At 40.7% G+C, this 13,576-nt stretch overlaps 1 protein-coding gene across 2 annotated transcripts in view; it reads right to left on the minus strand.

Moving 5' to 3' along the window:
- Nucleotides 1-13,014, minus strand: part of COL9A1 (collagen type IX alpha 1 chain) — a 68,194-nt gene extending 55,180 nt beyond the window's left edge. The window contains exons 1-8 of one of the 2 annotated variants that reach the window (XM_028509551.2): nt 12,116-12,359; nt 10,543-10,617; nt 10,141-10,176; nt 9,953-10,015; nt 3,628-3,681; nt 3,327-3,362; nt 1,427-1,450; nt 1,020-1,073 (exon numbers count right to left, since the gene is read on the minus strand). In XM_028509551.2, coding sequence (XP_028365352.1) covers nt 1,020-1,073; nt 1,427-1,450; nt 3,327-3,362; nt 3,628-3,681; nt 9,953-10,015; nt 10,141-10,176; nt 10,543-10,617; nt 12,116-12,193 — 420 coding nt within the window. In that variant the 5' untranslated portion in view covers nt 12,194-12,359. Of the gene's footprint in view, nt 1-1,019; nt 1,074-1,426; nt 1,451-3,326; nt 3,363-3,627; nt 3,682-9,952; nt 10,016-10,140; nt 10,177-10,542; nt 10,618-12,115; nt 12,360-12,859 lie in introns of those variants that run through there. The other variant, XM_036024316.1, reaches the window with a different exon arrangement.
- Between the last annotated feature and the right edge of the window lie 562 nt (nt 13,015-13,576).

Consider the following 13,576-nt stretch of genomic DNA (forward strand, 5'->3'; position numbering starts at 1 on the left):
ATTCTCTATAGAAGGATCACTTTCTCTTCCCTGAAAACTAACTGGGAAAAGTACATATTTTTCTAGCTGATTTGCAGAGGAACTAAACAGACAATGCTGCTACAGCCATCCATCTAATGGCAGCAAAAGAAAGCTGCACCCAGCCTGAAGCAGTAAAGTGGAAGGTTAATCTCTGCAGTGCCAGACTCTCCCTGGTGTTGGTCCACAAACTATCACTTGGTCTACCACTGCCCTCTCTTGCGATTGAAACAGAAGATCAAAGATGGCTAAATTCAAACAAGCCACATAGTGAAAATGGATTTCAGTTAGTCTTAATATCCAGAGATTACTCCTGGCATGTTTTCCTTCTTAACATTCTACTATGAGAAGTCAAAAGCAGCTTAGATTTAATTTAACTGTATAATCATCTCATATTTATGTAATTGTTCAGCACGTAAATTTGTCGAACAATGAGCAAGAAAGGTATATAATATGTGGCTCCTATTCTCAAAGAATTTATAATAATCTATCCCTCACACATCAGTACTTCAACACTTTTGAAATATTTATTGAACACTAACATCAAGCACTTACAACCAGCAATTTCTTCTATGAAGTTCAACTCTTTATTGCCTAAAGCTAAGTTCTGTTAATTTGATTGGCTCTGATGTAAATACACATGGTAATGATTTTAGCCTATTCACTGTTCATTTCATGCAGAGAATCTAAGACGAGAACACTGGACTGCAATCCTGGAGGATCTGTAATGAAGTGACACTTCCTGACTTGATCACTACTAATTCTGGAAGTTGGGAAGAAAATTTTAGCTGAACACTTTGGGATAAAAATTAAAATCACTATATGAAAACAAGGTAGCACTGTTACCTTTGGTCCCCATCAATATTGTGAACTGCAATGAAATTCATCTGGCCATTTTTCAGATAGGCAGGGAATAACACACAGTTAGGGTAATTTGCCTTCCTTAGTAACATCGTCTTTTAAATCAGCAAATGTCTATCAAAAGTCGCTGTAGTACTCACAATCGGTCCGACACGGCCGAGCTCTCCAGGAAGACCTGCTCCCCCAGGAGGACCCTGAAGTAAACAAAGTAAAGGGACATGGTGATTTGTGAAGGTTTTTACAGTCTATCACGAATGGTGTTCAGTGTGGTAAACAACTGACTTAGAATTCTGTATCTGTACCAGCTTTGGTTTCCAGGGAGACAGTAACCCATCTCACCAAATTTTAATTACTTAAAATAGAACAGAATTTCTTAAGTTAATAAAATATTTTGTTTAGCATAACAGGAGTGCAGCCACATAAGCTGGTGTATGTGGGACACTACAAACACCATTAGGTAGAATGTTAGCTGGAGAGTAAGGCTGAGATCTGAGAAAAAGGCCATTTGTATAGACTATGGAAGAATAAACCAAGAGATGATACTCACAGGGGGTCCAGGAATACCACGGCCCTAAGAGATTAGAATAAAAATTACTATGATATGTGATTTATATTTAGTATACTTACAGACACAGGCCTAACCCAGGCCTAGTTAAAAAATAAACTACAAACTCTATCACCAAATAAATATGTGATGCTCACTCTAAAGAAAGCAATGGGTAAAGAAAAGCAAGCATGGCTCTACTTCTAAAAGAAGCAGAAGCTTGTGCCAGCTCCTCAAACATTCCTCTAATGTCAAACCTAACCAGTAATATTTTCCCCAAACTTTTCTCTTTAAAGAAAATCAAAGTAATGAAGTCATCCATGCTTGCCCTCAGGAGAATTCACCATCACTCACAAAGAGACACATCACAACCTGTCAGTTTATAGAGTTTTTCATTTGCCATGTTTTACAAGAAACCTACTTTAAAAGCAATATAGTGTAATGTTTTATAATTTATAACATGATGTCTGGATGTTCCCCCAGACAAATATTCAGCACAGGGAGGTAGGGGATAAATGGGGCCCAAACATACACTCTGTGACTGGTAGGACTCTATTTCCAGACACTGAATCCAGTAGATATTAAAAATAAAATTGTGTCCCTCCTGAAATGATCTATGATGGCATCCTAATTTCATATGATGAATTTGATTTTAAAACTAATATTCCATCTCCCTCTCCTTTACACTTTCCATCTCTTCAACAACACCAAACTGTGTATAATTAAGCATTAAAACCACATTATCCTCCAAGTCTCAAGTCTTAGCGTAAGTCTTGGTTATATATGCCTGTTGAACTAATAAACTGAACCTCAGGTGCCTTATTTTCTCTCTTTGCTTTCCAGGCTCACTTTTATCCCCTTGGCATCCCTCATTGCTCTTTTTGCTTCCACACTGGCTGGAACAGCTTTTATTCGCAGCTGTCTCTGATACCACAGTCACATTAGCTTTCATTCCAGACTGTCTTTTCTTAAAAATTTATATATGAAACATCCAGTGGAATCCATGTACACCTTCTGATAATGACATTATTTCTAATTATTTAGGCAGCCAAAATAAGGAATAATTTCACTTGAGCAGTATGTTTAATGATAAGGGGAGCTTTTTAAGGGCATTCTTTGAAAAATCACTCCTACTTGGACACTTTAATATGTGGATCAATTTGGGAAATGCATTATGCTTGAAAATACCAAAGTAATCAATAAGTTATTTCATATCAAAGACTTAGATAATTGATAAATTTCACTAAATGTTTTAAAGGCATCACTATAAGATGTTGACCTCTGAGTTGAAAAATATGGGAAAAAGGCCAGCAAGCTATTCACTTCTGAAAATAGGCTTCAATGGAAAAGTTGTCACTTGCTGAAATATGGCAAAGAAAACAGTGTAAATAAAAAACAAGGAGGAAAAATACAGATTCATGACAAAAACAAAAGAGGAATGAAGAGCCAAATAGAAAGGAAAAGCAGGTCTTATAAATAAGACCTATTGTCTTATTTATAAATAGAAATAATACAAATTTGACAGACTGCGCAGCATAGGAAAAGATTAACCGGGGAATCAAGCCGATGATAATAGCTGATGGCTGGTATTTCATTAAAGATAAAACCAGTTATGAAGTGGTGTGGCCTAAGCATTGAATACTTGGATTTGCTATAGTTATGCAAAAAATGCTTTCTATCAGTGGGGGTGGAGGGGAGTTTTCTCTTGGGAAATACCAAATGCAAACAGACAAATGTATTTTACAGCATACATTCAAATTTCTCTAAAATTTTTCTACTCATCTCAGGTAATTCATAAACTCCTTTGTGATGTATATTATGCAGAAAACTGCTTTGAAAAGTTTCACAATGGTAGAATTTTACCTAAAGGTAGGAGAGATTCTGTCATTTCACACTCACTTACTGGAAATCCACGGGATCCCGGCACCCCCGGTTCTCCCTAAAAATAAAAATAGCTCATTGTCCTCAGCTCTTTGTAGCATAAATATGTAAATATGCAAACTGCATAAATATTAAAATCATTAAAACACTCCATCTGAGTGTTTTTAATTTATTTAATTCAATTCAGTGAAAACACAATTTTAGTTGAATGGTGTACTTCAACTACTTCACAACTAATCTGTTAGTTGATCTGCAATCATTACAATAAAATTTACTTCAGCATTTAATTAACACCAGCAATTAATACCAGATGGCTGACTTACTTTTTGTCCTCTTGGTCCAACAGAGCCAGGGGATCCATCAGGCCCTGTTAATCCCTAACAAAGTAAGATGACATTAGACGTACTATAGCATCCTTAGGCAACCTTTAAGTGGATAATTTCATTTTACTTATTAATTATGTACAGGATGATTACCTAGGTATGATGCAAATATTTATAAAGAAATAACTTTCTATGTTCTTACTCAAAGGTAATGTTTAACATGACATCTGTTAGTTATTTTCTATTGATAAATTTTATTATATTCCTAACTTCCTCTTAACTGCATTGTTTATCACAAGGTTCAACAGTTTAGTATTTTTAAGCCATTCAGAAAAAGACAAATACCACATGATCTCACTTATATGTGGAATCTAATGAACAAAATAAACTGATGAACAAAATAGGACCAGAGGCATGGATACATGGGACAGACTGACAAATCTCAGAGGGGAGGAGGTGGAGAGAACTAGAAGAGATTAGCCAAAGAACAGGTACCATGTCAGACCACAGTGTGGTGAAGGTGAAGGTAGGGGGTGTGGGTTGGGGGGGGGGGTGTAATATCAGGAACATCTGTAATAATATCAACAATAAAAAAATAATAATTGAATATTTTTTGCCATTGCTTTGAAAAATGCAATATAATAATTTCAGCATTCTGAGAGCTAAATCTGGTGGAAACACAGGTGTTGGCTGAGCAACATACCCATGTTTATGTGCCTCCTTTACTTCATGCATAAAATAAAAGTACTACATGTCTCTATAACTCTTTAACAAAGTCTTGAGAGGTTAATAAAATGTTTCTTCAATAGGAATTAAAAATAACCCTTGCAGTCACCTAAATAGAGCCCTCTAGCCATCTCCTGGCAATGATTATTGCTTATTTAAGAACATCTACTTCGAATGTCGAAACATTTGAAAGTGCATGTTTCTACATTATCTTCCTCAATAAAAACAGCTCCAATTAAGTATATGCTTTCACGTGTGCCACTCCATAACAGAATTTAAGCCAGTTACTATGAAGCACATTTATAACTATCACATTTTTATTAAAGCATATCTTTAAAACATTCTCATTTTTCTTACCAATACTTATTTTGTCATCATTCTCAATATAAAATAGATATTAAAGCATGATAACACTGTATATACTTAATTTCCATATTTGGTAAAGATGCATTTTTATAGTTTTAATTTTTTACTTACTCTTTGACACTTCTACATGTTGTCATTTATAATGTAATCTTGAAATTATACCTTGCTAAAGATAAATATGTATATGTGTATTTGTACATATACATACATACACATATATGCATGATTACATGAATATAAAACCTATCTATTATCAAGATTTTGAAAAAGACTCAAATGATATTAATAGGGGAAAGGGTTCCCTGAAATTATAAAAGCCATACTTAAAATGGATCACCAAAATCCATATTAATGACATAGTCCGCCTAATTATCAATAAAATGATTTCATTTAATTTATGTAGACAACTAGTTCACTGTCCACAGTTCTTACATTTCTCTACATCAGTTAATTTCCCTCACAAAGTGGATCAAAAGAAGTAGAAAAAATGAGTTGAAAATGTCAATTACTGCAAATGTGCCAAAGAAGAAAATCATCAAACACACACAAAAGAATTTTTGACAGACTGTCCCTGATTTTCAATCACTTTAGTCTAATTATAACACTATAATTTGGGATCAAGCCCCAGCATCGTAGCTGCTGAGTACCTATGGTAATGGAGCATTGGCTTCTGCATTTCAGCAAACAAACCGCTCGTCCAGGAGCACGCCCTGGAAGCATGAGTGGTGCATAGATTTTCTAAAACTCAGGGCACATTCAATTAATGGAACCGGTAATTCCTGCTTTATGTACATGTCCTCCAATACCAATCTGATCAGTTTCCATACACACAGACCACTAACCATCTTCAGCCTATAACTTGAATAGCTGACAAGATTAGAGGACAGTAGCTTCTATATAAGGTAGAATTTCAGCTGCACAATAATAAAGCAGAACCAAGTAAATGGTTGGATATCCTGGAGGCTGCTTCTAGGTCACTCCTTATTTAGTAAATTCCATAGGACATGATAAAATGTTTATCTTTAGGAAGTTCTTTGAATTAAACCAAATATACAGTCTGGTGTCAGATGTCACAGTGAGCTCTGTTATGAAATAGCTATGTACAAAAGTAAAAAACGTCATGAGGACAAGGGCTTCATGTTATTCAATCCCAACACTTTGTCCCTGCGTCTACTATGTAGCCAATGCATGACTACCAAGTAAAATTAATTTAGGCCAGCCTGTTAGGTGGAGGAATATCACATCATCTTCATTTTTGGTTAAAATCCCTGCTCTGCCACTTATTATCTGAGGCAATTCTACTTAATTGTAGAATGCCTCAGTTTCCTAATCTGTAAGATAGGTATGATAATAATATCTACCTCAAGTGGCAATTTTGAAGATTAAATGGGACATTATACACAAAGTGCTTGCAACAGCCCCTGGCAGAGTGGACCCTATAAGTATTAGCCGCTCTTACTGTCATCATTATTGTACGGTTGGCACTGTTCTCGATGCTGTGGAGAGTGCACATGAAGTATAAGACCTGTTTCCTGCCCCTGAGAGCTTACCACCTCATCCAGAAGGGTTCTGCAAATAAACAAAAAATCTAGATATCACCCACAGGCACTGTACTTCACAGACCCCTCACGTTCCTTCAATGCCTTACTATTTTCACTTACATTTACCTTTCAGGACAATTTCTTAATAACTCACTATGCTAATCGTAAAACTTCTGCCAATGATAACAGTTGTATACATTCAGAGTATGTTCTAACCTCTTCCTGGAAAAAAAATAGCATGGTATAGATATAATTCCTTTAACTCTAGTTCTTCTTCCTCCTATCTTAGATGGATGCTGTAAGAATAAATGAAATACTATTTTATAGAGCTCCCTGAGCATGTCACAGCAAATAGTACCTGTAAGAATGTCTCTATTAATATTATTAATGATAATAACACAGTTGTCCTTTGGGTGCAAGGTGATAACCAAGTTCCGACTTCTCTAATTTTACATAACTATAAGGAAAAAAAACTTAAAGGCTTAGCAGGAAAGAAACAATTATATATATTTTCCCCACATTTACATGTGCACTTTTAATTGAAATAATTCTTATTTACCAAACAAATAAAAGAGGAAAATATTACCAGTGGCAGAAAGAATTGCTATATATGAATGTATGTAGATAAGCTCTATGTAGTATGGCACTGAAGTTGACTGTGTGGCAGGGAACACTGGCCCTCAGTCTAATTCCCTCCAGCATGCCAATGACACAGGTCTGGAGACTCCAGGCAAAATTCTACAAGCAGAGCTGCATCGACTCGCCTCTCTTTCCTGTCAAAAATCCACTTAACTTAGGATAATTACCTTTAAACCATGTTCCTTTTAGATTCCTTCAAACACCATCTGATAATGTTAACCATTATTAACATTAACAAAAAAACAGCTTTGCAATGAACCAAAGAACAGATGACAGATGGGAGGTTTAAGGTCTCACAACCATGCAAACTCAGGTTCACCTATCAGGAAAAGATTGCTGAAGCTTTCCTATTTCCTTATGTCCAGGGACAGCAAAAAAACAGCAAACTGATCTAGTTACTGACACCTCCTTATTCTCAATGTCTAGTCTTAATTAAGAGTAAAAGATTTGTTTAAAATATAAAATGAGCCAAAGTGTGGAGTAAGAAAGGTTTTCGGCTAAGAGCCTTATAAATCCCATGTGGCTCCATTTCAAAATTTGGTGAATATGAACCATAGAAATATTTATAAATAATTACAAAGTGTCAATTATAAATTATTTTTTTATTCATTGAATTACCCATATTATTTTTCTCGATTAGTAATTCAGATACTAAAAATTCACTATTACTCTTTTTCTTCCTATTTTCTCTGATTATACATCTATTTCAGAACCTCATTTGAATTTGAATAAGGCAAAACTATCTGGAAAGCAAGTAAGTCTAAAAATCAAGAAATCTGGTTTCTTTCACTGTCTTCGCTATTAAATGACTCTGGGTCCCTGAGGAAACTACTGTCCTCATAATTATTCAGTTTCCTTATCTATGGAGAATAATATTAGCCAAACCTGCTTTCTGGGTCATTGTAAGGTTAAAGGAAATAATGTTTGTGAGGGTGTTGGAGAAAAAGTTCTATACAAATGTATATTAGTATAGTTAATTTTTTTTGCTTAGTTCTAGGAAATACCTAAAATACCTGCACATACATGGATTTCTTACTTCTTTCTCTCCTTTCTTTCCCTTTTTCTCTTACCTTCATTCTCAGTCCCAGGAGACTGATTCAATGCCCTCATCAGTCTCTCCCTGAGGACCTTCCAGTGTCAAAGTTTTATAGGAAGCCTTACTCTTACATTTTTAACTTTGGGAATCTGGTCTGTTCTGCACTATAGTACTGCAATCACAGACAAAGAAAAAATACTTGTAACTGTTATCTGCATTATACTTCTAAAGATTTTGACTCACTTTCACTTATTTATCCCAAATTCTGTTTAAGTGGGGAAATTATAAAGCAATACCATTTATTGTCTTCATGACCTTATGGTAAAAGGTAAGAATTTTTTTAGCACACGACATAAGACCATAAAATACTAAGGCACAAATAAATCTAGCCCTCTGTCTGAAATTATTTCAACACAACAAATAGCAAGAAAAGATACCTGGCGCTTCAACCACCACAAAAATTAATAATAATAATAATAATAATAATTCAATTACAAAATTTCTTTTCACACACACAAAAAAATCAGATTCAAGTTCCAAAGGACTGCAGAAATACATTCAAACTTTTGGGGGCTATTTGTTTATTTAGTGGCCTTGTATTTATCAGATGTTTTATTATGTGACTATTTCAAGTCATTCAGAGTGTTTTTGAGAAGAGCTTGATAGCCAAGCTATATAATTTCAGTTTGCATCACACAATTATCAGTTTGACACTCGGTTTGTGTTATCCAGCTAGTAGTCCTTGAGGGCATAATGCACTGTCACTTTGCATGCACAGAAAATTCAAACTAGATGTTATGAAATGTGAAACAAAGTCTAACTCCTAAAGCATAAATACCATAGACAAATATCCTCATTATGATAACCTTCATACAGAAGGCACATCTTAATAACTGTTGAACTCTAGTTATTTTCCTTTACTCAAAATGAAGGATCTGTCTCAAACACTAGTCCAAAATTCTTGGAAATTACAATCATAGGTTTTCAGATGCTTTCTTTGAGTTTCAAAAGTCTTTAGTTTGGGGAGACAACAGAGGGTGGATGGTAACCGGAAGGATAACTTGGATCACCACTGTTTGCTCTCTGGAAACAGATGCCATCCATATCTTATTTCACTTTGTGTCTCAACCACAAAGTCAAGGACAGGCCTGTACTGGGAACTCAGTGGGTATTAGCTGAGTGTCTAGAGACAAGAGAAGCTGAGAGCACTGAAGTCATTTTATTCTGAAGAAACATTATTTAGTGTTAGGTTTACCATACAACTTAGTCTGAGCTTCCTGCAAGAAGGGGCAGGGGGAGGTACCGAGATGGATAAATTGGGGAAAGGCTACTGGTTCCTAATCTTCAAGCAACTCTAGCCAGCTTATTTTTGTCAGTGAAGCCAAAAAAAATGGGAAGAGAGAAAACTAGTTTTGAATTTCCTAATCCATGCATACTGACCATTTCTCTGCCCCTGCCCCTGCCCCCACCCCCAGACATTTCCACTCACTTCAGGCCCTTGCTCAAACACCTCTTTCTCCCTTCTCTGCCCCTTTCCCTGCCTGAGGATCTTTTTCTGAATTAATCTAGAGGATGGCAATAAAAGGACAAGAGTAAAGACAGCTTGCTGCCAAGCCCAGGAGACCAGTAGGAGTCCATCTCCACCAACCCCCCCAACCCCCGAACCCTCTAAGCCCCAAAGTGGGGTTGAGAGTCCACAGGGTCAGCAGAGAGTAGGCTGTTTGAAGCAGGAACCTGGTACCCATTGCCATTTTGTGAAAGGAGGAAATGCCAGCGCTGCCTGCAGTCCCCAGAGAGCCTCGAGGAATGAGGTATCTACACCCTCGCTGGCCCTTTTACAAAAAACTGCCACCTGCATGCCATCCAGGCAATTTCAGGGCGCCAGCAAATTCAGAGCCACATCACTGCATTAGCTGGATCTACCACCCTCCAGCCCGCTCCAGAACATCTGTCTCCACATCTCTTCTTTCCTCCTTCCCTCTTTCTCCCACCCCCGCGCGCGCACACGCCTACTCACGTCAGCGCCCGGTGTGCCAGGCTTGCCAGGAGCTCCTGGCTTTCCTGGTTCTCCAGGAGGACCCTGAGTAGGGGGAGGGAGAGGCAGGGAGAGAAAATGGTACAAAGTTGAGACTCTTTGGACAACACGTGGTTTTAAACCACGTCTAAAGGAAGAAAAGTGCAGTGCAAACGCACTTATCAACTTACCGGGGGGCCCGGGGGACCCTTTGGACCTCTGTCACCCTAGAGGAGTAGGAGAGAAGGCAAGAGCAGTCAGTTGAGGTGCTGGGGACGCCGCTGGGAGAATCCCACGCATGATCACCACACAGGTGAGGATGGGGACAGAGCAAATGAGGGAGGTTCAGGACCAACCGATGGGGACAACGGAACAGTCTACCTCCTCTCTCTGAAAAATCCCTGGTCTTCTAAGATCCAACCCCCAACTGTCACCGATGGCCAATCCCGCTTTTGCATGGTGGGGGGTGGGCAACTTGCCCTCTCAAAAAAAAAAAAAAAAAAAAAGCAAAACAAAAAAACCTCTGAGCCCCTGGAGAAAGGGTAGGAACGGGCCAGGATTAAAGAACAGTAGGGTAGGAGATGGAAACTTACGTCGATGCCATCGATGCCCGGAACTCCAGGGGGGCCCGGGGGCCCCGGGGGACCCTGCTCACCTGGGGGACCTCTCTGACAAAAAAAAACACAGCACACACGGGTTAGTGAAGCACACTGGGCAACCAGGAAAAACTGGGCATGATGTCTTGAGGCCCCCAACTCTGCCTGCAAAGACGCCTCCCTGGGGAGGTAGGGTTTTTGAAATCCAATATAATAAATAAGTAGCACACTTCCAAGACAGCACAGGTTGCTTCTGCTCTGCCGCAGTCTGAAGGAGTCCAAACAGTGGGGTTAGAGCAGCATCTAGGCCCCCAATGCCCAAAAGGGGGTCCTGAAGAAGCAGGGGTCTGACGCCTTTTTTAAAAGGGATTCAATAATGACAATGGTTCTCATTGGATACCTCAATTGAATCAGTAATTGCAAGTCAGTGTTTTGGCTAAAATGGAACAGCAAAGAATGGAGGTGCTCCATAGCAGATCGATTACAGTATCGTTTCATAAATCTCTCTCTGTCCAGTAGAAATCTGAGGTGAATACTCTTGAGGAAAAGATTGGGTAGGAGTAGCGCAGAAGAATCTTGAAACCCAGCGAGCCTCTGGCCTCATTTCAGATTTACCTGCAGTGACACTCCCTTGCATGAGGTCTTTACACCTTGCTTCAAAACTACATCAAATTTCACACTGACCCTAAGGAGTGACCCAGTTTATCACTTGCAAACAGCTAAGTATTCAAGGTGCTGGTGGCCTCTGAAATAGTGTGAGCATGATGCTTATGGAATGTGTGTTGTGGGGGGAGGATTTTTCTCCCCTTCTAAATTTAAAAAAAGAAAAAAGCTTCTTTCATCAAGGAAAACTTTGTTTTTCTAAACTCCTCTGACCAGACAGGTTACAATGGGGTCTTTGTATGTGAAACCTCAAACCTCTGCTGTGCTCACCCGCCCCCACCGGTGTACTCTCCCGCGCAGGAGGGAGGCGACTCGGAGCCTTTGGGAAGTTGCTGAAATTTTGAAGGGAGCCAAGGCTGGCCAGTGCCAATCCCCAGCTGCGGGCACCACTAGCAGGACGCACGGATTTACGCTGCCACCGAAGGCTGGAGGAGCGGGAGAGGGAGCTTTAGGGCCTATACCCTGAAATCCAGCTTTCTCCAGCCTCCTTTGTGATAAGGAGAGGGGGAAGGGAGGTAAGATGAATCCAAGCCAAAATTAAACACTGGTCGCCAGACACCGAAGGCCTTCAGCGTCTGAGTCTGCAGCATTAGGTCCCAAGTGGGGGGAGGTGTCCTTTCCCGGACTGATGGGTCATATGGGGTCCCCGACTCCCCAGGTACTCGCTGCAGGTGCTGCGGACTGGATGCAGGTAGCGAGCCGCCTCGGAGCCCTGGGGATGCTCCAAGCCTTCCCCACTGGTCCCGCGACGGCTGCACCCCATCTTTCCCTATGTGCGCTGGAAAAATGCAAGCATTTATCGCCCCCAGCGTACCTTGTTGGGAAGCTGGCTGGGCTAGTGAAGAAAAAGGAGGGGAGAAAGTGAGATGGCGCCCCTAGCCCCTCCCCAAACTCTTCCACAACTTACTTGAGCCGCGCACAAGCAGAGTCCTGACAGCAGCAATCGCAGCCCTAGGAGCCTGTGAGTCCCCGATGTCCAGGTCATGCCCCCGCCCTCTCAAGAGTCCCCGAGACGACTCTGCCTCCCGCCGCCCCGCTAGGCTTCTGGAACTGCCACGCGCATCAAGTGGTACTTCTTCTGCACAAAAAGTGCCCCCGGGATCAGTGGTTGCAAAGGTGCCCCCGTGGGGAACCGTACTTCCTCCTGTTTTTGAATGGCCCTGGAGAGGGCCCTGGGGATTGGAGGAAAGCTAGCGGGCTGGCAGGACGGATAAAATGACAACAATCCCCCTTAACCCTTTCGCCTCTCTGCACAGGCGAGGCCAGAAAGTGAGGCCAGAAAGTGAGGCTCTGCCTCCGCCCACACGTCCCAAGGCTGCCTCCGGCTGTCCTCGGAGCCTCCTTAGGTGACCAGTGCACCACAGCCCGCGGCGAGCAGACGGACAGCGTTCTTGGAAAGATGTTTGGAAAAGAGTAAGCCACCAAAGGTAGAACAGACACCTTTAGCGGGGTGGGGGGGGCGGGGGGGGGGGGGAGCGCCAGGGGCGTTGCTGAATCTTACTTTCCAGGTTTTGGGTGGGACCTGTGCTTCCTTAATATCTATCTGATCCGAACAGCAAAGCTCAGACCCTTGGAGAAATAGAGTGGGAGGCAGAATGGAGAGGAGTCAGCTGGGTGGAAGTGGCCTTTGCCGGTGGTCAAGGGGACTCACCGTTATCCTTGGTGGCAGCTCATGGCAAGTTTCTCTGCTCGGTCGAAGTGGGTCACAATGGATCAGCATCCATTGAAGTTCAAACTGGACAAAGACAGCAGACAGTCAGTTCAGGTTCTTTTGGAGAACAGAAACCGGTCATTTAAGGGAGAGAGAAGTTGGTTTAAGTGTGGTCCAATTGCTAAGTGACTAGAAATGAACTTGAACTGGTTGATCTCATTGGACCAGGACTTTCACTGTTCTGTGAATATAAATTTCCATTGGAAATGGGTGGGAAGCCCTTCCCAAGTTTCTCTGATCATTGGATGCAGATGTGGTTTGCTCTGCATTACTCCAGCATAGCCTAGGCAGGAAACAGATCACGGGCACTGATTTTCTATTTCTATCCTCATCACAACCCCAAGAGGTAGATTCTGTTCAAATGAGGCTAGGGGGAACAAGAAACTGTCCTCATCACAAGTCAGTAAGTGTCCGAGTCTGAATGGGAAGCCAAGCCTACTAAACTCCACAGAGAATATATGTGCTAAGAGGTCACACGCAAGAATGTTAAGGACAGGCAACCAAAGAGGTGGCCACATCCAGGAATAATATAAAGGAAAGAAACTCTGGTCCTGGAAGAAATATGCATGCTAGAGAAGACATTCTCCATGGAGTGGTCACAGCTTAAAATGGAAGGAAGGACCAGAAATGGTGGGAATGAGAGGGAAATCAAGGACT

Source organism: Phyllostomus discolor, chromosome 4 (genome assembly GCF_004126475.2).
Source record: "Phyllostomus discolor isolate MPI-MPIP mPhyDis1 chromosome 4, mPhyDis1.pri.v3, whole genome shotgun sequence".
NCBI classification, from domain to species: domain Eukaryota; kingdom Metazoa; phylum Chordata; class Mammalia; order Chiroptera; family Phyllostomidae; genus Phyllostomus; species Phyllostomus discolor.